The 20,595-nt window shown below is 42.0% G+C and overlaps 1 protein-coding gene across 2 annotated transcripts in view; it reads left to right on the top strand.

The window, feature by feature from the left end:
* Window positions 1-20,595, top strand: part of LOC111586678 (mitochondrial import inner membrane translocase subunit TIM16-like) — a 118,114-nt gene that overhangs the window by 84,180 nt on the left and 13,339 nt on the right. For both annotated transcript variants that reach the window (XM_055005330.1, XM_055005328.1), the window contains exons 10-20: window positions 16,298-16,352; window positions 17,149-17,206; window positions 17,290-17,435; window positions 17,853-17,951; window positions 18,025-18,123; window positions 18,198-18,357; window positions 18,428-18,603; window positions 18,685-18,793; window positions 18,865-18,951; window positions 19,762-19,904; window positions 20,286-20,390. In XM_055005330.1, the coding sequence (XP_054861305.1) occupies window positions 16,298-16,352; window positions 17,149-17,206; window positions 17,290-17,435; window positions 17,853-17,951; window positions 18,025-18,123; window positions 18,198-18,357; window positions 18,428-18,603; window positions 18,685-18,793; window positions 18,865-18,951; window positions 19,762-19,904; window positions 20,286-20,390 (1,237 nt within the window). The remainder of the gene's footprint in view (window positions 1-16,297; window positions 16,353-17,148; window positions 17,207-17,289; window positions 17,436-17,852; window positions 17,952-18,024; window positions 18,124-18,197; window positions 18,358-18,427; window positions 18,604-18,684; window positions 18,794-18,864; window positions 18,952-19,761; window positions 19,905-20,285; window positions 20,391-20,595) is intronic.

The following is a 20,595-nucleotide window of genomic DNA, read 5'->3' as shown; positions in this document are numbered from 1 at the left end:
CTTAATACGCCCAATAATTTGTCTTTAAAAGAATAACTCATCCCTCAGTTTTTATGTTTTATATTTGCACATTTCTGTAAAGCTGAAGGATCCAGGTGTGTAGAAGGTGTTGATGCTGGTCCTTCAGCTGCTGAGTGACGATGATGAGGAGGACCAGCATCTCCAGCAGACTGACCTGGACACCAGAGAATTCTAGGAATGAAAACAAATACGTTCTGTTTGATTAAGATGGAAGAATAATGAGTTCATATGTAAAACAGTTGGAGTTTTATATATCACTGAGTTTTTTGTCACTAATTTAGTTTTTTCATTAGATTTTTGTAAAATGTGGACTTCAGCCACTGTTAAATCTGGAGATTTACCAGAACTAGTCCTGTTTCTGATGGTGTCATCATTATAGAGATTTTCTCACTAAAGCCACTCATTATTTATTTAACTCTGTCATCTTCATTAATGAACGTTACTCAGCAGCATCTGGAATAAAGAGGTGAAGAAGCAGCTCTGTGTTCGGGTTAGAGATGGGTTTTTATTATTTTAAACTTCTTATTACCAAAGTTTTATAAGGAGAACAGAAATAGTTCCAACAGAAACACAGGGAGGTCAGATATGAGATGAACGGAAGTTAAAACACGGCTCTGAGCCTCTTATTATCCAACAGGTAGCATCCCATTTCTACCAAAGTTCCTTCCCTTCATCTCTTGTAGACGAAGAGTAGAAGTCCTGATGGAGCGTTTTGGTTGAGTTCTTATTAAGGTCCATAGTTGGAAGTCTCTCTGAAACCAGCATTTGGCTTCTTTGGATGCAGCACAGAAGATTTTTGGATCAAAACGTCTCTTTTACCGGTCTGCTGGCATCAATCCCTCCAGATGAGTCTTAGTCATTCTGGATTTCTGCTTTAGTGTTAAAATGACGTTCAGCAGACGTCCTCCATGTCAGTTATTAGTGGAGGCATTTCCACCTTCATCTCCTCCTCCCAGCGTTTTCTGACAGAATCAGTTGAATCTTCCTCCATTCGTACGACGGCGTTGTATAATTTACCTACAATCTCTTTAGTGTTCTCCTCCTCAGTTGACAAATTTTAGAGACTTTCTTTCCATTGTCTAACGTTGTTGATGATCCTCATCTGTTTCCTTGATAATTTTACAGAACAAACACATGTTATTTTCCACGTTAACGTGTTTGCAGGTGACTGAACATTCATGTTCAGTCACCTGCAAACACGTTAACATGTGAACAGTAACACGTCTATGTTGGTTGTGGAACATCAGTTCTCTCATACATTCTTTGCATCTCCTTCCTGTTCTGTGATGACATCACTTCCTCCCAAATCTGTTCCATCATCTTCATGGTTTTTACGTCCATGATTTGTAGGAACTTTCAGCTGTTTGAACTTTATTTCTGCTTCTCCGATCCTTCGTGGATCTTTTGGATGTTCTTTAGATCTCACTGTGATTTAGTGTTTGGATTTATTCCATCCTGAAGTTTCTGTTCAGAGTTCAAAGCTGTGTGATGATGAACTGAAGATGATGATGAATGTTCTGGAATAACATTTGAACTCCACCCACAGACAGAAACACTGTTTTCTACTTTTACCTCCTTCATGTCAGATAAACTCTTCTGACTCAACGACAGAACGTTTAGTCAAATATGAGATAATTATTAAAATAATTTTGTGTCCTTCAACTCTTCAGAAAATTTATTGTTCCTGGACAACTCCAATAATTTATTGAGCTGTTTTATCATTAAAGTAGGTGTTCATATTAAATATATTCCAGAATCATGTAATGTCTTCAGATGTGCAGTAAAACCTATGAATCGTCAGATTTAACAGACGCTTTGCTTTAAAGACAGGTTTGTTTTGGATGCAATTTTTTGGTTGTTTTTGTGGAAAATGACCACTTTTCTGCTTTCTTTCTGACTTCTTGTGGTCTTGCTCAGTTGCTCTTCATGCTGAAAGCTGAATTATGTGTTCAGTGTCATTTGCACCACCGTTTAAAAGTTTAGAATCACTTAGAAATGTCCTTATTTTAGAAAGAAAAACAGTTTTTATTCATGAAGATCACATTAAATGAATGATAAATCCAGTCTAGATATCTTTAATGTGGTAAATGACTATTGTAGCTGGAAACAGCTGATTTTTAATGGAATATCTCCATAGGGGTACAGAGGAACATTTCCAGCAACCATCACTCCTGTGTTCTAATGCTACATTGTGTTAGCTAATGGTGTTGAAAGGCTCATTGATGATTAGAAAACCTTTGTGCAGTTCTGTTAGCACATGGATAAAAGTGGGAGTTTTTGTCTGGATGACCCCAAACTTTTGAACATCAGTGTAGATATGTAGACTGTAGATTCTGGGTAAAGTTGAGGGCTGCAAAACACTCTTTCTAGTGTTTTGCAGCCCTCAACTTTACCAAGAATCTACAGTCTACTAGCGTTTTCTAATTAAACTCATCTTGAAGGGCACAAGAAAAACATCCAAAATTCTTGAGCTGCTTGAGTTTCTGATTCATTTAATGTTATCTTCATTGAAAAAAGCTGCGATTCTTTCAATAACAACATTTCTAAGTGACCCCAAATGCTTTAACGTTGTGTACATTGGTCATTTGTCGGTTTTGTTGAGTTCAGTTCTTCACTGTGAGATCGAGTCTTCAGCATAAATACCGTCACACCAGCAGCTCATAATCATGTAGATCTGTTCCCAACATGAGCGTGTGTCTCGGGTTGAGCTGTTCGTGGCGTGTTGTTCACAACATGCCTGTGGCTTTTTACTTTTAGGAGCTGCAGACTTCAGTAGACGACAAATAGGGAAGCGTCTCTGCAGGAGAAAAGGGAAGCGAGTCGGTGACAACGAGCAAAAACTTCACCACAACAACACATTTCACTCGTTCAGTCACACAACAGAATGCTGGATGGACTTTTATACAGAAACTGAATAAAGTTTCTGAAAGAAGTTCTTTCTGGAGCCTCTTTGTTCCTAAAATATTTCTCAAAACATCAGAATTTTTCCTCCGTGACAAAGTTCTGTTGGTGCTCATTAGAAGAAAACAGTCCAAAGACTGAGTCTGATCCTGATAATATGAGGTAGAGTGAGACATTCAATCAAGGCTGGCAATGGGATGAAAAGATGAAAAATAGAAGAGAGGACATAGCTTTGCTCTACACATTCTTTAGGAACACTGTTGGATGATGGAAACGACAAAAATGAGACAGAAAATGAGAAAAACGTCACCCACAGGTTCTGCTAACGTTGTAGGAAACGTTCCATGAATAATAATTATTATTTAAAATATTATGTTGATTAAAAATGTTTCCACAATTACAGAGACATCAATGAAAAAAATCAAACCAAAAAAAGGAGATTTAAATTTCATTTTATTAATTATTGTTCTTCATGTTCCTCCACAGTTCTGAGCTAGAATCACTTTAACCTCAGTTCATTTCTATCAGCTTCTGTTCCCATCTTGGCTTCAGGTACATGACCAGGTAAAGTTTGGGGTCATCCATATAATTCCATGTTCTCCATGAAAGCTGCCACTTTTATTCATGTGCTAACGTAACTTCTCGAGGGTTTTCTAGGTTTTTAGAGCTCCTTTTGCTCGTGTTGCAGTGAATTCCTTTCAGACGGCCTCAGAGCTGCAAACACAGAAAACAAAGAAATCCCAGCTGGGACTCTTGTAGAAGCAATCAGAGCAGAAACTACAGCCTCTCCTCATTTCTTTCTTTCATTTAACCGACTTCTTGACCTCTCCTCAATGTCAAGACCTTCTCATCCGTCTCCTCCTGCTATCAGGGCGAAGGAACTTGTGTTATCTGTGTTTGTTTTAATTCAACCTCCAGTATTTAACCAGGCAGGTCAGATTACTCAGAGACTGCACTTAGAAACACAGAAACAGAACCCAGAGTAGAAATTATATTAAAATGCTCGACAGCAGTTCAGAAATATTGCATCAAAGCAACAGTTTCAGGGGGAAGTTTGTCTCTGACCTGCTGACTTTTATACCTCTCCTACTTTTGAATGAGTTCTTTCTGTTTCTTTCTCAGCACTGAGAACAGAATAAATCTGTTAGAGCACTGTAGAAAAGAAAAAGGTTTCATCTCCAGATATAAAAACCTGGAAATGAAGGCAATACAGGAAAAAATGTTCAAATGATGCTTCACGCTGTTCAGACTCGTTAACCTTCTGATAGTTTCAGTTGTAGTGAACCACAGAGCTGACAGCAGAAGGAAATACGACGGAGAGGAAGGATTAGAGGTTCATTATCTCATGAATTATTCATTTCTGCTGCAGCTCAAACTTTAGATTCCAGTTTTTACTCTTCGAGTTGAAGGAAAGACGCTGACAGATTATCAACTCTGAAGATGACGAGAAGAACTGAGCAAACAGGATTAATATGAGACGTTCACTCCCCTTGTTTCTGCTGTTTTTGGTCTCCATTAACCACCAGAGGAGAACATTCAGCTCTTTAATGTTCCTCTGAGTTCACTAGAGAGGAACCAAGAAAAACAGAAGCTGAAGACCAGATCAAGCTGAAATGTTCTCCAAAGATCTGTGGAGCCGAAACAAACTGCAGTCAGGAGATGATTCTCCTTCTGAAGCTTCTGGAAAAACTCAGAGAAGCAAAACTGAACAAAACCTGAAAAACTAACAAAACAGAAGATATGAAAATGAACAAAGACAGTAAATCTGATTGTCTCATGTTGATGATGATGGAAAAGAGTCTCTTCTGGATGAGCTGCCATAGGAACCAAAGGACAGCAGAACCTCTCAGATGTTTCTACCTCCTCTACGTCTACAGAAATTGGTCAGAAACAGCGAGAACCAATCAGAACTCACAACTACAACTAAAATACCAGCATGTTCTCCACCAGCTCCGTGATGGAAGTCAGTAAAGCCATGATGGATCCTTCAACAGTAGAATGTGCTCTGATGGACCAGCTGGGAGAAACGCTGAGAGTCAACAGAGCAGTAAACCTCTGGCTGAACTCTGACCTCAAACAAGCAGCTTCTGCTTCTCTAAGACTTCAGGATTCTTCGGGTCTTTGTGTTTGGTGTCGACAAAACTGTCAGAAATACCAGAACCAGGTCTCAGGGAACCAGCAGAGAGACCAAAAATAATCAGAATAACGCTGAAAAAACAAAAACACAACAGTACACAACAGTTTGCAGTAAAATTGTGATTAATGGCTTACCACGGCCCTCCGGCTGGTTGACAGGAGATGTTTTGGGTAAACACCTCGAGGTCTTTTCACCAGGAACATGAACGGTAAATGAGCGCTGATTGTTCTGGTCCAGGTTCCTCTAAAGGAGACAGCTTTATGGGAAGAGTCAACAGTTCACAGCACTGGATGATAGCTTAGACTGTTTGTTCTCCACTTCTGCTTTGAGAACACACATCCCAGCTCTGGTTGCCATGGCAGCCGCTCATTAACCATTCATGTTCCCGGGTTCTCCTTGGGGAAGTCTGAGGAGAAAAGCAGCTCTGAAGAGTCTGAAGGAAGGCCACACATGCTGCCGTCGGAGCATGTTAACGTGTGACGGGAGGCATGTAGACGTGCACGGAGGGGGGCAGCGTGCACAAAACACATGATCTAAAAAAGACGCCTTTACCTTCTGGGGTCAAATGAATCAGGATTGTCACATGATCTTCCAGATCCTCTCTGAGTGTTTGAGCTGAATATTACTGGTGATGGAAAATCTATAGACTGATTTAATATGACAGTATTAAATAAAAACACTTTGTCAGCACCAGCAGCTCAGAACTCAACACTTTTCTGCCACAAAACACCAACTGAGCCTCTCAAGGCCGAATAAGAAGTTGATGAAAACTGCTTTTAAAAAGAAAACAAACTTCCAAACTCACAGATTTACGTCTTCCACCAAATACACGACCATTCAAAAGTTTAAAATCACTTAGAAATGTCCTTATTGTTGAAAGAAAAGCAGTTTTTCAATGAAGATAACATTAAATGAATGATAAATCCAGTGTAGACATTGTTAATGTGGTAAATGACTATTGTAGCTGGAAACAGCTGATTTTTAATGGAATATCTCCATAGAGGTACAGAGGAACATTTCCAGCAACCATCACTCCTGTGTTCTAATGCTACATTGTGTTAGCTGATGGTGTTGAAAGGCTCATTGATGATTAGAAAACCCTTGTGCAGTTATGTTAGACCATGGATAAAAGTGGGAGTTTTCATGGAAAACATGGAATTGTCTGGATGACCCCAAACTTTTGAACAGTAGTGTAGATATGTAAAGTTGGTAAAGTTTAGCACTCTACAATCTACTATCCTGAACTTTACCAAGAATCTACAATCTACTATCCTGAACTTTACCAAGAATCTACAGTCTACTCTCGTTTCCTAATTGAACTCATCTTGAAGGGCACAAGAATGTCCTTGAAAAATATCCAAAGGTTCTTGAGCTGCTTGAGTTTATCATTCATTTAATGTTATCTTCATTAAAAAAAAATGCTCTTCTTTCAAAAATAAGAACATTTCTAAGTGTCCCTAAACTTTTGAACGGTCGTGTATCTGGATCCTCATCTGCTACTTTAACAAACTGCTGTAATATTTCTGGTTCAGAGGCTGAACTGGAAGAATGTTGACATCGGAGTTCATACATGATGCCTGGCGTGTTGTATGACTGGAATACTAAACTGAGGTTCAAGATTCAAGAACTTTATTGTCATAAACACAGCAGAAACACAGAGTTCCCTTCACACAACTGAAAATAAAATAACCAGAGTCTTTGTGTGAGCGTCCCTGTCTGGGTGGTTGGTGCTCTGATCCAGACAGATGTTAGATCTAATCGGTGGATCTGGTCCTACCTCCTGGTCGTACCTCCTGGTGCCTTCTGGAACAACCTCCTGCTGTCTCCTTCTCCATGCTGGAACCCTCCCAGTTGTTGTCTGATGGAGCTCACAGCGTTTTTAGAAGGACATAACTGTAGTGATTTATGACACCGATGTGATAGCGATCTTATCTGCAGCTCCTCTCCCCCTCCCTCCATCTTACAATAAATCTGCCGTGTTCGTGAGCTTTTTATTGGTTTTTGCTGCACTTATTCCTGCCTCGGTCATTAAAGTGGTGATTTAGGGCGGGTGTGGCGGCTGACCAACACTAAAACTCAGGATTTGGTGTTCAGTTCAGGACAGAGGGGGAAAGTTGAGCTGAATGTATGATGTAGAAATAACTTTAGGATGCTCTGGTGTACGGCTGATATCATGTAATCACTGAATGAAGCACACCATTTATCTTTTATCGTTACAGATCACAGAAAATAAGCCTTTTTTGTATTTTGAAATGGCTGTTTGCGGGATTGAAATTCCTGTTTTTAGATCAGTGGAGGGTAAAGAGAGATAAGAAGCAGCAGGTTTGGACACAGTGACAGTCAGAGATAAATCAGCTGACGTCCTGATAAAGCAGCACTGGAGGAGTCCAAACATGAAGAACAGAAATCCACAATGTTTGTGTAGCTCTGAGCCGAGCAGGAATGGAAAAGAAAAGGTCTGAAGAAGTTGTTTTAGGGTTTTTATTTCTCTCAGTCATCTGCACATGGCCTGAAGGAAAAACAAACATGAAACAGTCGTGTTTAGTGTCTGTAAATTACTGGTTTTATGGTTCCAGCATTTCAAATAATCCTGTCCTGGCCGTCCATGAAGGAAAGTAGTCGTGTACAGCAGGACACGTATGTTTTAAAGCCTGGATCCTCCTTCAGAAGCTCTGGCACAAAGTCAAGAAAATATTCATGAGTAAACGTCCAGGTCTGTTAGTGCAGTGGAGGCGTCTGATTGGTTGGATTGTATCTGCAGACACTAGAAGGTCTGATGGACCACTGTCTGCAGCTGGGTGCTGTTTTAACAGGCAGGCCGTCATTCATCGGTTTTTATAGTTCTGTAGGTTAAAACAGCAACAGTGTGGACTTGTGACTTTTCCACTGCAGGAAAAACAGATTAGAGAGAACCAAAGACTGACCTCATCTCCAGTCCGTTCCCTTTCCAGAACCCAGAGAGAACGTCTGATCACTGCTGTGAGTTATAGCTGTGGTCTGCACAATAATTACTGAGCTGATTTACCGTCTCATCTTTATGCTTTATTTAAGGGGTTTTACTTTAAGGACTATTTTTACCAAGGACACTGATACAAACACACACATATATATATATATTTACTTACACACACACACACACACACACACACACACACATACAAATATATATATATATATATATATATATATATATATATATATATATATATATCATAAATAGTGTCTTTTTGTTCCACGTTGTTTGAATTCTCCTTTATATCCACAGATGGAATTTCTCACCTTATTTCATGTTATTTTCTATAAAAGGTTCCAGTCTTTTTCCTTTACTTTTGTTTTGCACATGGAAGAGAATGACTTAAATGAAACACTGACCCTAAAGAGACAGATATGTATTTATTTATTCATTTATTCCTTTCTTTATTCCTTGACTTTGGCTCAGGAGGTCTTTGGTTCAAACCTCGGTCAGGGTCCAGTTCTCCAGTGAGGTCCTGAGTGCTGCCGGTGTATCTTCTGTTGGATCTCCTCTCAGATGTATGTCGCTCTAGATAGAAGCATCTGATAAATGAAAGGTTTAAGGAGCAATAATGGAGACTGAGGAGGCCTTCAGAGCTTCTACTTCTTCCGACTGTTTGTGAAGCTGTCAGACCAGAGGACAGATGTTGCATTAAAGTGTTTTTATGAAATACTGTTGGTTAATAATCCATCAACCTCAGCTTCTTCAGCATGTGCATCTCTGTCTGGTCAGCTCTGAAAATGTGACCAGAGCCGGACTCTTCTGAGGTGGTAGAGGGTCATGGAGGTAGAGGGTTGTGGTGGTAGACAGTCGTGGAGGTCCCGACCCTCCTGACCCTCCCGACCCTCCTGACCCTGTACCCTTCAGCCGGTCCTCCTGGCTGCTCCTTGCTTACTGCTGGAGGTTCCCAGGCCCCGGGTCATTTAACGGTCGTCATCCTGAGCCTTGATGCTGAACTCTGAGGTTAAAGCGGAACGTTGCTCTTCCTCCTCCACAGACGGCGATCACCATCAGTCTCCATGAAGACACCAGAGACGTAACGCTGTTTACTGCTGCTGTACCTCTGTCCATGTATTTAATGTATTAATATGTACATATATATATATATATATATATATATATATATATATATATATATATATATATATATATATATATATATATATATATATATATATATATATATATTAGCTCTTTCACACTTCTACTTCCTGTCAGTTTGATCCCTGCCCTCCTCCTGTTTATGTCCTGGCTGCTGTGTAACTCTTATTTAAAGGTCTTTGTGGGTTTTTGAGTTTTTCTGGAGTCATATTTATCTTTGATGAGTCGATCTGTCCACGTTTAACAGTTCTGTCTAAATATCTGTTTCCTCTCTGAGTCTCCGCTTGTAAAAGTAAAGATCTGGGTTTCCATTTTTCTACTCAGCGTTCTGTGGACCAGATGGACTGTCCATCATGTGGTCATCAGCTCATGGTTCAGTGGTCTGTTATCCTGTTATCTGTTAGCAGGAGGCTGTTTTCTGATCAGAGGATTAACTGAGATGTTCAGCCTGGTGAAGATGAGTTCTACTGATAACCGGCTGGATGGAATAAAGCATTCTTCTGTCTCTTCAGAGTGACGCTAGTTTTCCGTGTGGCAGCTTTAATGTGGATCTGGGGGTGTCTGAGGGTCACACAGGACTCCTGAGTTTAATTAAATCCTAGATGTGAGCATCCCTACATGCTGCTATGGTTGTCAGGGGCCCAGCGAAGCGAGCAGAAAGGAGAGCAGCGCTTGGCAGCCCATCTGAGAGGCTGGTCGCTGTTGGCCTCAGCTGACAGTCCCGGCTTTTCTTCCCTTCAGGAACGCGGTGCGTCAACTCTAATTCCCTTCTAATGAACTGGAGGCAGAGCCGGCAGCACTTATTAAACACGGTGTGGAAACCAAACACTCGCTGGAAAAACTCCTGCTGCTCTTTGGTCCATTTCAGCTCTCAGCGGGGTGACTCCGACGGCTGCTGAGGATCCTGAACTCATCGTGTCTGAGGCGTTCAGGAACACTTTAAACTGAGCCCAAAGGCCAAATAAACCCCTACAGGGTCCTCCTTAGTGGCTCCTTTATCTGTTAGAAACTCCATGAACCAGAGTTCTACTAACACGTTACCTGTTCTCAAGGTGTTTCTTATTTCTTCTGTTTCATTGAGTATTTAGTTTCTCTTGTGTTGCCCTGATAAAGGTTTTTATCCCAAATTTCAGTTCAGTTTTCTGATTGAAACAAAGATGGAAGCGTGAAAATGTTTGATTGGTTCCTGAGCAACGAGGAAACGTGACATATTTTCTTTGGCTGCAGAGTTTTGGAAATTCAACTGCAACTTTGGAAACAGAATCTTTGGTTTTATCTCGATGGATTCAGGGTCTTCAGGGGTTCTGGAAAATCTTTTTCTGTCTTCTGAAACATCCCAGAGATTCTTCTGTTCCTAGAACAGTCTGATAATAACTAGAAGCTCAGCTGTTACGTCCAGAACCACAGCAGACTTGGAGCTCTTACTGGGTGGCAGAAGGTCAGAGCTGAAAGTTTGGTTTCTCCGCTGGGACTGAAACCAGTCGGTTGAAGTATTTCAGTTAAAGGCCAGTCGGTGTAAATGTGACGGACTCACTGGTGGAAACTCTGGCCTGATTCTGGGTCTACTGAGGTGGTAAAGTTCATCAGATATCTGGTTTATTTGCTATTGGAACATTTCAGTCGTGTCTGCTGGATTTTGGTGAATCAGTTTGAAGGCATCATCAGTGACTGCTCAGATGATCTTTTCCACGGTCGTCCATCATTTTCACTCAAACATCCCCAGTGGAAAAGATTTTTATTCTTTTATTTCATGTAATTGTAGAACCCTGAAACCCGACCAGACGGTTCCTGTGTTGTTCAGGATCCTGGTTAATATCAGTGGATCATTCTGCTCCAGTCCTCCCATTGTCCAGCTACTGGGAGCAGCATAGATAAAACCATTAGCTGTGTCTAAGTCCTGAATCAGGAGGAATAACAGAAGAGGACGAGGTCTTCATGAGGACGGAGAGATAATCTGCAGCTCAGAGTGTTCATCCGAGGGAATATCTGTGTTTAGAAGTTCTCCTGCAGCTCTGAGTTAGTTAGTTAGCTCTTAGCTCCTCAGACCAAATGTTTTACTGATTAATCTGAAACCATGTTATCCAGGCATAAATGAGGCATACAATTATATTTTAAAAATGAGAGGAATGTTTCTGGAGTTTAACTCTGAGTATTTGTCACTTCCTTTATAGCCAAACTAGCTTAGCTTAGCCTAGCTGTCCACCGTTATGGTCTAAAGAGAAATAATAATATAATAATAATGAATATCTGCTCTAAACTTCATGATAACAGAGGATGAACTCTGACAACAAACCTGCTAAACTATTCACTCTCATCTTCGCTGTACTTTTTGTGTTTTCATTGTCTCTGTGGACTCGTTAGCATGCTAACGCCTGACACTGCTAACGGCTGAAGAGAACTGAATCTGCTGCTAGTTTTTTAAAAAAAATGTAATATTTGTCAGATGAAATGAATAAACAGCTCCTAGCTCATCTGTCCTCATAAATAGTTAATTAATTTAATTGATAGCCGGCGAACATTAACTCCATGAACAGGTTTTAATGAGAAAACGCCATCAGAAATCACACAAACAGAAGCTGAAAACCTAAAAAGCTCTAAAACCTGGAGGGTAAATCTAGACTCATCCACTCTGTCAACACTTCATTTATTCCTAGAAAAACCCTGATGGATATTTGTGTTCAGCTCAGATAAAGGTTTCAGTGAACCAGAGTCACATTCTGGACCTTTAACATCTCACTGCTCTGGTTTTAAGTCTCTGAATCCAGAGTGTTGTTTGGTTCTGGTGAGTTTAGCAGCGTCTCCTCTGGTTCTGATAACCAACGCCAAGGACAGCAGCTCTCCTACCAGACGGACGTTTATTCGAAAACACTGAGAACCTCCCGGCTGGTTTTAGATTCTTCTGCTCAGCTCCTTAGAAGAACCATTTAGAGGTTCTGTTAGACTAAACTCTGAACACTGAGACAAGCAGCTGCTTTGTTTTGGCTCCGTGTTCCTTTAAGACTCTTTCTTCTTGTTCCTGGCGAGCTGCTGCTGTCATCTGGAGCTTATTCTGCCGTCTAGAGAGTGTTTTTAGTGGTTAGGCTGGAGGCCGTGATCTCACCGGACAGAGAAAGATCCCTTTGACTGATACTGATCTGGTCCAGCTCAGGCCAGAACCAGAACCTCCTCCTGCTCTCTGGAACATAGACTCCATGTTCCTGCTGTGTGATGCTGTCAGTGGGACTCTGCAGGCCTTTATGAGGGTCAGTATGTGAGCTTATTCATACTGCAGGCCGTAGTTCAGGAGAACGTAGAGTTTCCTCATGATGTGTTCCTCTGGAGGATCTAACATCATCTGATCACCTCTGATTTTCTCTCATTCTCCAGTTCAGACCCTCTCAGCACTCGTGTGTCATCCTCATGTCCATTTGTCTGGCCTCCATTAGTCAGTTATTCCAGTGATTTACACTATCTCAGCCTCATAATCACATTAATGTACATGCGCTGAAGCAGGCTCCTGCCCAGATGCTCATAAAGCCGTTTTATCTGCCGTGCTGAAGGCTGCTGTCAGGAGCAGGAGGTGGTTTAGTGAAGTTCAGGCTGAGGCGATGGCAGACGGACAGGAGGCGTTGATCTCTGCTCTCTGATAGCCGGAAGAATCAGCTGCTGGAGGAAAGAAAACCTAAAAATCAAACCTAAAACCTAGAAATAAATCCTAAAACTGAAAAATAAAACCTAAAACCTAGAAATAAAACCATCCATCCATCCATCCATCCATCCATCCATTATCTATACACCACTTAATCCTCACTAGGGTCGCGGGGCGGGGCTGGAGTCTATCCCAGCTGACTCAGGTGAAGGCAGGGGACACCCTAGACAGGTCACCAGTCTGTCACAGGGCCACATACAAAGACAAACAATCACTCTCACATTCACACCTACGGGCAATTTAGAATGATCAATTAACCTCAGCATATTTTTGGACTGTGGGAGGAAGCCGGAGTACCCGGAGAAAACCCACGCATGCACAGGGAGAACATGCAAACTCCATGCAGAAAGATCCCGGGAAAGCCGGGACGCGAACCAGGGACCTTCTAGCTGCAAGGAGAAAGTGCTAACCACTACGCCACTGTGCAGCCCCGAAATAAAACCTAAAACCTAGAAATAAAACCTAAAACCTAAAAATAAAACTTAAAAATAAAACCTGAAAATAAAACCCAAAAATAAAGCCTTAAACCTAAAACCTAGAAATAAAACCTAAAACTTAAAAATAAAACCTGAAAATAAAACCTAAAAATAAAATATAAAAACTAAAACCTCCTCCTGGTTAGTTGAGCTCCTGTTCCTCTGATAGTGTAACGGGTTTATTCTACTGGTGAATAATTAGCATGTGTTGGTTAAACTGGTTCCACTGAAAAGGTCCGGATTAGTATACACACACACACACACACACACACACACACACACACACACACACACACACACACACACTCACACACACACATACACCTACACACACAGACAGAGCTCCCCCTGAATAGTTTTTCTTTTCCTTCAGAATCAGATCATGTGACAGAGATCTGCAGAACAAACCGATCCCTGAACCAACAACATGCTGCCGTTAATACGTGCACACACGTGCATTACTGTAGGCTGCAGCATTAGCACATACATGCATGTTAAGGCTACGTTATTAGCACATACATGTGCATCTAAGTATGCTCAAGCATACATACGTGTATGTGTTAATAATGCAGCCTAAACATGCGTGTGCGTTATTAGCACATAAACTACCAGTCTAAAGTCTGGACTCACCTTCTCCTTCAGTGCTTTTTATTTATTTGTATTATTTTCTACATTGCAGATTAATCCTGAAGATTAACACTTTTTGGTTTTCAACATAATTCCAGATGTGTTCTTTATAGTTCTGATGTCTTCAGCATTAATCTGTAATGTAGAAAATAATGAAATAAAACTACGGAATGAGAAGGTGTGTCCAGACTGTAGACTGGTAGTGTAAATGCATGTGTGTTTGTGCATCTAAATATGCACATGTGTGTGTTTTCCTGTGTGTGAAGCTGTGTGTGAGGTGGAGCATGAAGGTGACGGTAAACAGAGGCCACTATCAGCGATAAGACTCCACTCTAATTATGCGGCTGTTTGACAGTGAGAACAGCTGCGATAAGAGGAATAATAGGGTTTGGAGGCACCGAGGCAGCTCAGGGTGGAGGCTAGGTGGTGTTCAGCAGGGCAGGATGGAGGTGCTGTGGGAATGGAGGCGTTTAGGGACTCTCTGTGGACGGACCGGGAGGTGGGAACACAGCTGGCCTAACAAGGCCAGCGGTGGAGGTCTGAGGTCTGAGGGCCAGGATCTGCTCAGAGGTGGATCATTAGAGGACGAACAGTCAGAAACACAACCTGAACGGGACAGTCAGACATTCTTCTGGAGACGCTAAACATTTACAGGTTTGATCGTCCACATGGCCTCCAAACATGGCAGCTGAAGGACTGTAGTTCAGCCTGACTGCTAACGCTAACTAGCATTTATCTCTACAGGTTCAGGACCATTCCAGAACTGGAGGACATTTTACATCCATTAATCCATGTAGAAAATCCTAAAACATGCAGTAGTTGTGTAAATGTTCTTGTCCTGAGACCAAATCTAAAAAAATTAGGAGAAAAGATTGAAAATATTTTAAATACCAAATAATACCTATTATTGATGAATATGACCCGTATAACACTCACACTTGACTCTCTGTGAAATTTTAATGTTTAATTTCTACTGATACTTCCCTTTTGCTTCTCTAAACATGACATATTACCATTTATTGTCGGTGTTTTCTGACCTCAGCCATAAATAGGAGGTAATATTTTATTTTTCTGGTAGAACTTCACCTGTTTGGCTCCACTGATCTCAGTTTACTGAACTATTGACTAGAAATGGAACAGCAGAGTAAAGCTGACTGTGATTGGTCCTAAACTCCAGGTTTGTTTGTGAAACTGTGAGAATCTTCTTCTCATCTAAAACCTCCAGAACGTGTTTCCGTCTCTCTCATGTCAGCTGAACAAACGGTCGCAAGTCAACATGCCTGAACACGGTCTGTCATTATGTTGTCATACTTGGAGCATTACATCAGTGCTCTGTCGGCCTGGTTTCATGTGGCGTTTCCTCAGAATAGCATCATCATCATCATCACCATCACCATAACCATCATCATCAGTCAGCCGGTCAGTGATGAACTATCAGAGGAACACCAGAACCTCCAGCATCCGTCCAACAAGGACAGGGTTAATAGCAGGAATGAGGACAGATCTGACTATGAAAGTATTTCCTATTTGGTTTTGTTGCTAAATCCAGTTTTACTTCCCTGTTGAGTGAAAAGCTCTTTGAGTTTCAATCCTCTTAGCTGGAATCGTGAGAGGAGGCAGGTGACGGTTCCAGAGTTCAGTCGATTTACTGGTTAATGAATAGAAAACCATCAAACTCTTAATGATCCTGTTCTATGTGATACTAACGCTCTTTGGTTTGTTGGACAAAACAACACATTTGAAGATTTTGATATTATTGGACTCTAGGAAAATATTATTTTCTGATATTTATAGATTAATAAAATTATCTATAAATCAAATTAGGAAACTGGGAATTATCAATCACTAATTTATGGTAAAGGGTTGGATTAAATAAGGGTTTGTTTACTTCTTCTCACTCCTTTTCCAATATGTAGACCTGGTCCAGAATTGTGGAATATTACTGTTGTTTTATGACTGTGTTTTGTATGTATATGTATGAATATGTGTCTGTGTAATATTAATTCCTTGTTTACTTGTCTTTACATATTCAAATTAAATATCTCAATCAAAATCAAATCAATCAAATGAAATGTCAGCACATTAATGAACAGTGAAAAGTTTTTAGTCCTTGGTCACCTTTCAGTCTGTTTTTCTGTTTTATAAACCAGTTTTACTTTTTATGCTTTTAGTTAATAATGTAAGAACCACTGATGGGTTCAGAGATTGAAGATCTGAGCTCACCAGACCTTCTACTGGACCTGGAACTGGGTTTGGCCTCCATCTAGTGGTGAAGCAGTAAAACTTCATCCACAGATCATCTCATTTCCTCTTCTCTTCTGTTTGTCATTCAGGATGACGATCCCCCTGTTTGATGACGACACCGGTCTGCTGCTGCTGGCTGGAACTGTAAGGTCCATGGATTCTACTGACATTCAAATGAACATCCACCACCGTTCAGGAGTCTGGAGTCTCCCAGAAATGGCCTTAGAAAGAGAAGCAGCTTTTTTCAATGCAGATAACATTAAATGAAACTCAAGCAGCTCAAGAACATTTGGATGTTTTTCAGGGAAGTTCATGTGCCCTTCAGGATGAGTTTAATTAGGAAACACTGGTAGACTGTAGATTCTTGGTAAAGTTCTGGATAGTAGACTGTAGATTCTTGGTAAAGTTCAAGATAGTAGACTGTAGATTCTTGGTAAAGTTCTGAACTTTACCAAGAATCTACAGTCTACTTATCTACACTACTGTTCAAACATTTGGGGTCACCCAGATAATTCCATGTTTTCCATGAAAACTCCCACTTTTATCCATGTACTAACATAACTGCACAAGGGTTTTCTAATCATCAATGAGCCTTTCAACACCATTAGCTAACACAATGTTGCATTAGAACACAGGAGTGATGGTTGCTGGAAATGTTCCTCTGTACCCCTATGGAGATATTCCATTAAAAATCAGCTGTTTCCAGCCACAATAGTCATTTACCACATTAACAATGTCTACACTGGATTTATCATTCATTTAATGTGATCTTCATTGAAAAAAAATGCTTTTCTTTCAACAATAAGGACATTTCTAAGTGACCCTACCAGTAGTGTAGATATTCTGTACTCTGTTAATGAAGGACAGATTCCACTTCTTAGCTGATAATCGTTTTTTCGAGACAGTTTCTGGATGGATGATGGTTTGTTTCGTCCTGCAGGGAGATTCCGTCATCGACTGTTTTGAAATTTCTTCCTCTGAGCCGTTCCTCTCTCAAGGTAAACCCTGGTTCATTATCTCTGCTGCTGCTGGTTCCTCTTTCTTCTTCTTGGTGCCTTCTTAAAACCTCTTAAATCCACAGTGAGCCACTGTCTGACGGATAACTCGACCCGAGGCGTTGCCGTGGTGCCCAAGCTGGCGCTGGACGTCCTGTCCTGTGAGGTGATGCGAGCCCTGCAGCTGACGGACGACTGCATCGTTCCCATCAGCTACCAGGTTCCTCGCAAGGTGTGCAGCTGCTCCTTACCTGGATCAACAGGCTGCTTTACTGTTTTAATGCTCGTATGTGTTGAACGTGTTCGTTTCTGAGATAGAAGACAAACATCTTCCCTCAGTTAAGGTTGTTTATTCTGCAATGTGAAATTAAGACCGTTGCTGTTCAGAGGATCACAGTCAACAAAGGGTTCATCTGTAGGATGCAGTTCAGTGTGTCCAGAGTCTGTTTATGAATCTGATTGGTTAAAACTGTTGGAGATCAGCTGTGGTTTAGACTTAACTTCTCTTCATCAGTCCGCAGCCTCTTGGCAACGATTCCTCCAATCAATCCTAAGAAATGACCCTCCCTATCTGATCACATGTCTCTGTCTGCACTGTTGTCATGGTAACATGTTATGGTAACCCCGGTAACCCTGATCTCTCCTGTAGCACTCAGGCCAGGAGTTCCATGAGGACCTCTACCCAGACACAGCAGGAACATCTCCAGCCATGTCTGCTGAGGAGTGGTGGCAGGGAGGGAACCAGCAGGTAACACATCTGCTCTGACATCACTCGTCCACCTGTCCGGACCGCTCAGACAGGTAGCTCTGTTTGCCTCCAGGTGGAGAAGGTCAGCCTCCATCCAGACAAACGGCCCAAAGCAAAGACTGGGAAGCCAACAGCTGTGAAGAAGGAAGTGTCCAGTGAAGGGAACAAGGAGGTGAGTCTTAGAACAAACCTGAGCTGATGTTTGAGGTGTTGGTGGATCAGTGAAGACCACCTTATGTTCTCCAGGACCAGGCTCGTGGATGCTCCACCTCCAGCAGTCCTCTCAGCTCGTCCAGCAGCAGCTCCGTCCCGTCCCGGTCGCCCTCCTCCACCTCCGGACTGTCCTCAGGCTTCCTGCCCAGCCCCAGTCCCAGCCAGAGCACCAAGGCCATCCAGAGTATGCTGGGTAAAAACACAACTTTTAGAAGAACCTCCTCACAGACGCAGCAGATTAACTTCAACTGATCTTTCACCAGGACCGTCCTCTAAGTTCCGTCACATCCAGGGTGCCGTGATGCACCGCGACACTCACATCACCAACATCCGCAGCCTCAACCTGACCACGCCCGGAGAGTGTGACGGCTTCTGTGTGAACCGGCAGCGAGTGGCCGTTCCCCTCGCCATCTCCGGAGGACAGATCGCCGTGTTGGAGGTACGGTTGGTTGATCAGCTGAGTGTCTCTTTGTCCTCGTAGGTCCGACTCTGTGCTTTAAGTGTGTGGTTGCTTCCTCAGCGCTCTCAGCCCGGCAGGCTGCCAGACACCGCTCTGCCCACCATCCAGAACTCTGTCAGCGTGGTCGACTTCTGCTGGGATCCCTTCGACTCCCACAGACTGGCTGTCGGTGAGTCACTACTCCCACTGAGGATGTTCACATCTGAGTTCCTGCTAATGTCTCCTTTTTGTCCTCTCCAGCTGGGGATGATGCTAAGATCCGGGTTTGGCAGGTCCCAGAAGGTGGACTGAAGGAGACTCTGACTGAGCCGGAGCTCATCTTACAGGGTAGGACCACCAGAAACCAGCTCAGTGTTTATGTTTCTAACTGTGATGAGACAGACCACAGGCTGGAGATGCTCTGACTCATCATACACCCATCAGCCATGACACGATGACCACCTGCCTCACATCATGTTGGTCCCTTTATGCTGCTAAAACTCCTCTGACCCAGTGGTTCATGGACTCAGGACCTCTGATGGCCTGTGGTACCGGGTCCTCTGCCACCATCCCGGTGCCACAGACCCTCTGGAGATGTTCTGTGGTACCAGGATGGTGGCAGTGGGTCCTGTGGATTCCAGGGAGGACGTATCTAGATCAGGCTGATCCTGGACCATCCCACAGATGCTCAGTTAGATCTGGATCTCTGGAGTGTGGAACCTGGGTGAACAGCTTAGCTCTGTCGTGTTCCCCAGGTTCTCCTGAGCAGGTTCTGTGGTGGGTCGGGGTGGAAACTGGCATCAAGGACTGCTGCTGCTATGGGGGGTGGAGGGTGGAGGGTTGTTGACCTGCAGGGTTTAGGTGGGTGGTTCATGTCAAACATCCACATGAATGTCAGGACTGAAGGTTTCCCAGCAGAACGTTGGAGAACGAGATGATGGATGTTCTTCAGCTGTCAGTGGTCAGAATGCTGTGGCTGATGGGTGGATGTTCATCTGAAAACATCAGCCAGAGGAAATGAACAAGTCATCCAAATTCATGGAAGGATAAGGAAAAGTATTGAGAGAACATCATAGTGTTTCAGAAACCCTTCCTGAAGGCTCCATGAGAAGCTCTCAGATGATGATGACAGACTAAAATTTTCTGTACCTCCTGCAGGCCACACTGAGAAGATCTACTCCATTAAGTTCCACCCTCTGGCCAGTGGCCTCCTGGTGTCTTCATCCTACGATCTCTCAGTCCGGCTGTGGAGTCTGGAAAGTGGAGAACAGGTGAAGCTCCTCACTGGACACCAGGACCAGGTAGGTGACCAAGAACCCGGCAAGAACAGCAGAACTTCAATACGAGACTAAACTCAGAGAAGCTCTGGAAGTTTGAGATGGTTTCACTGAAAAACCTGATAATTCTACTGGTCTGCAGACTCTCATGTTTCCTTCCAGCTTATTAAAGTTCATACATGAGCTAAAGGTTCAATATATAATATAATATAATATAATATAATATATATATATATATATATATATATATATATATATATATATATATATATATATATATATATATATATATATATATATATATATATATATATATATATATATATATATATAAAAACATTATATAATATAATATAATATAATATAATATAATATAATATCTGGTCTCCTGTGGTTCCTGTCCAGGTCTTTGGGTTGGCTTGGAGCCCTGACGGTCGGCTGCTGGCCACGGTCTGTAAAGACGGGAAGGTTCGCATCTATGATCCTCGCAAGTCCAGCGAACCTGTGCAGGTAAAAACAACATGATGTATATTGTGGGATGGAAGCAGGCTCTGATTAGGGTTTATTATCAGTCCAGTGGGATACTACTAGGATTTGTTTTGTCATGTTTTATCACTATTAAAGGGGTTTTATCTGATTTTAAATGTAAGAATGTGTATCTGGAGGGTATATATATATATATATATATATATATATTCATATTTAACAGTTCTTT

The sequence above is a fragment of the Amphiprion ocellaris genome, chromosome 19 (genome assembly GCF_022539595.1).
Source record: "Amphiprion ocellaris isolate individual 3 ecotype Okinawa chromosome 19, ASM2253959v1, whole genome shotgun sequence".
Lineage (NCBI taxonomy): Eukaryota > Metazoa > Chordata > Actinopteri > Pomacentridae > Amphiprion > Amphiprion ocellaris.
This window is presented reverse-complemented; position numbering and strand designations above follow the sequence as displayed.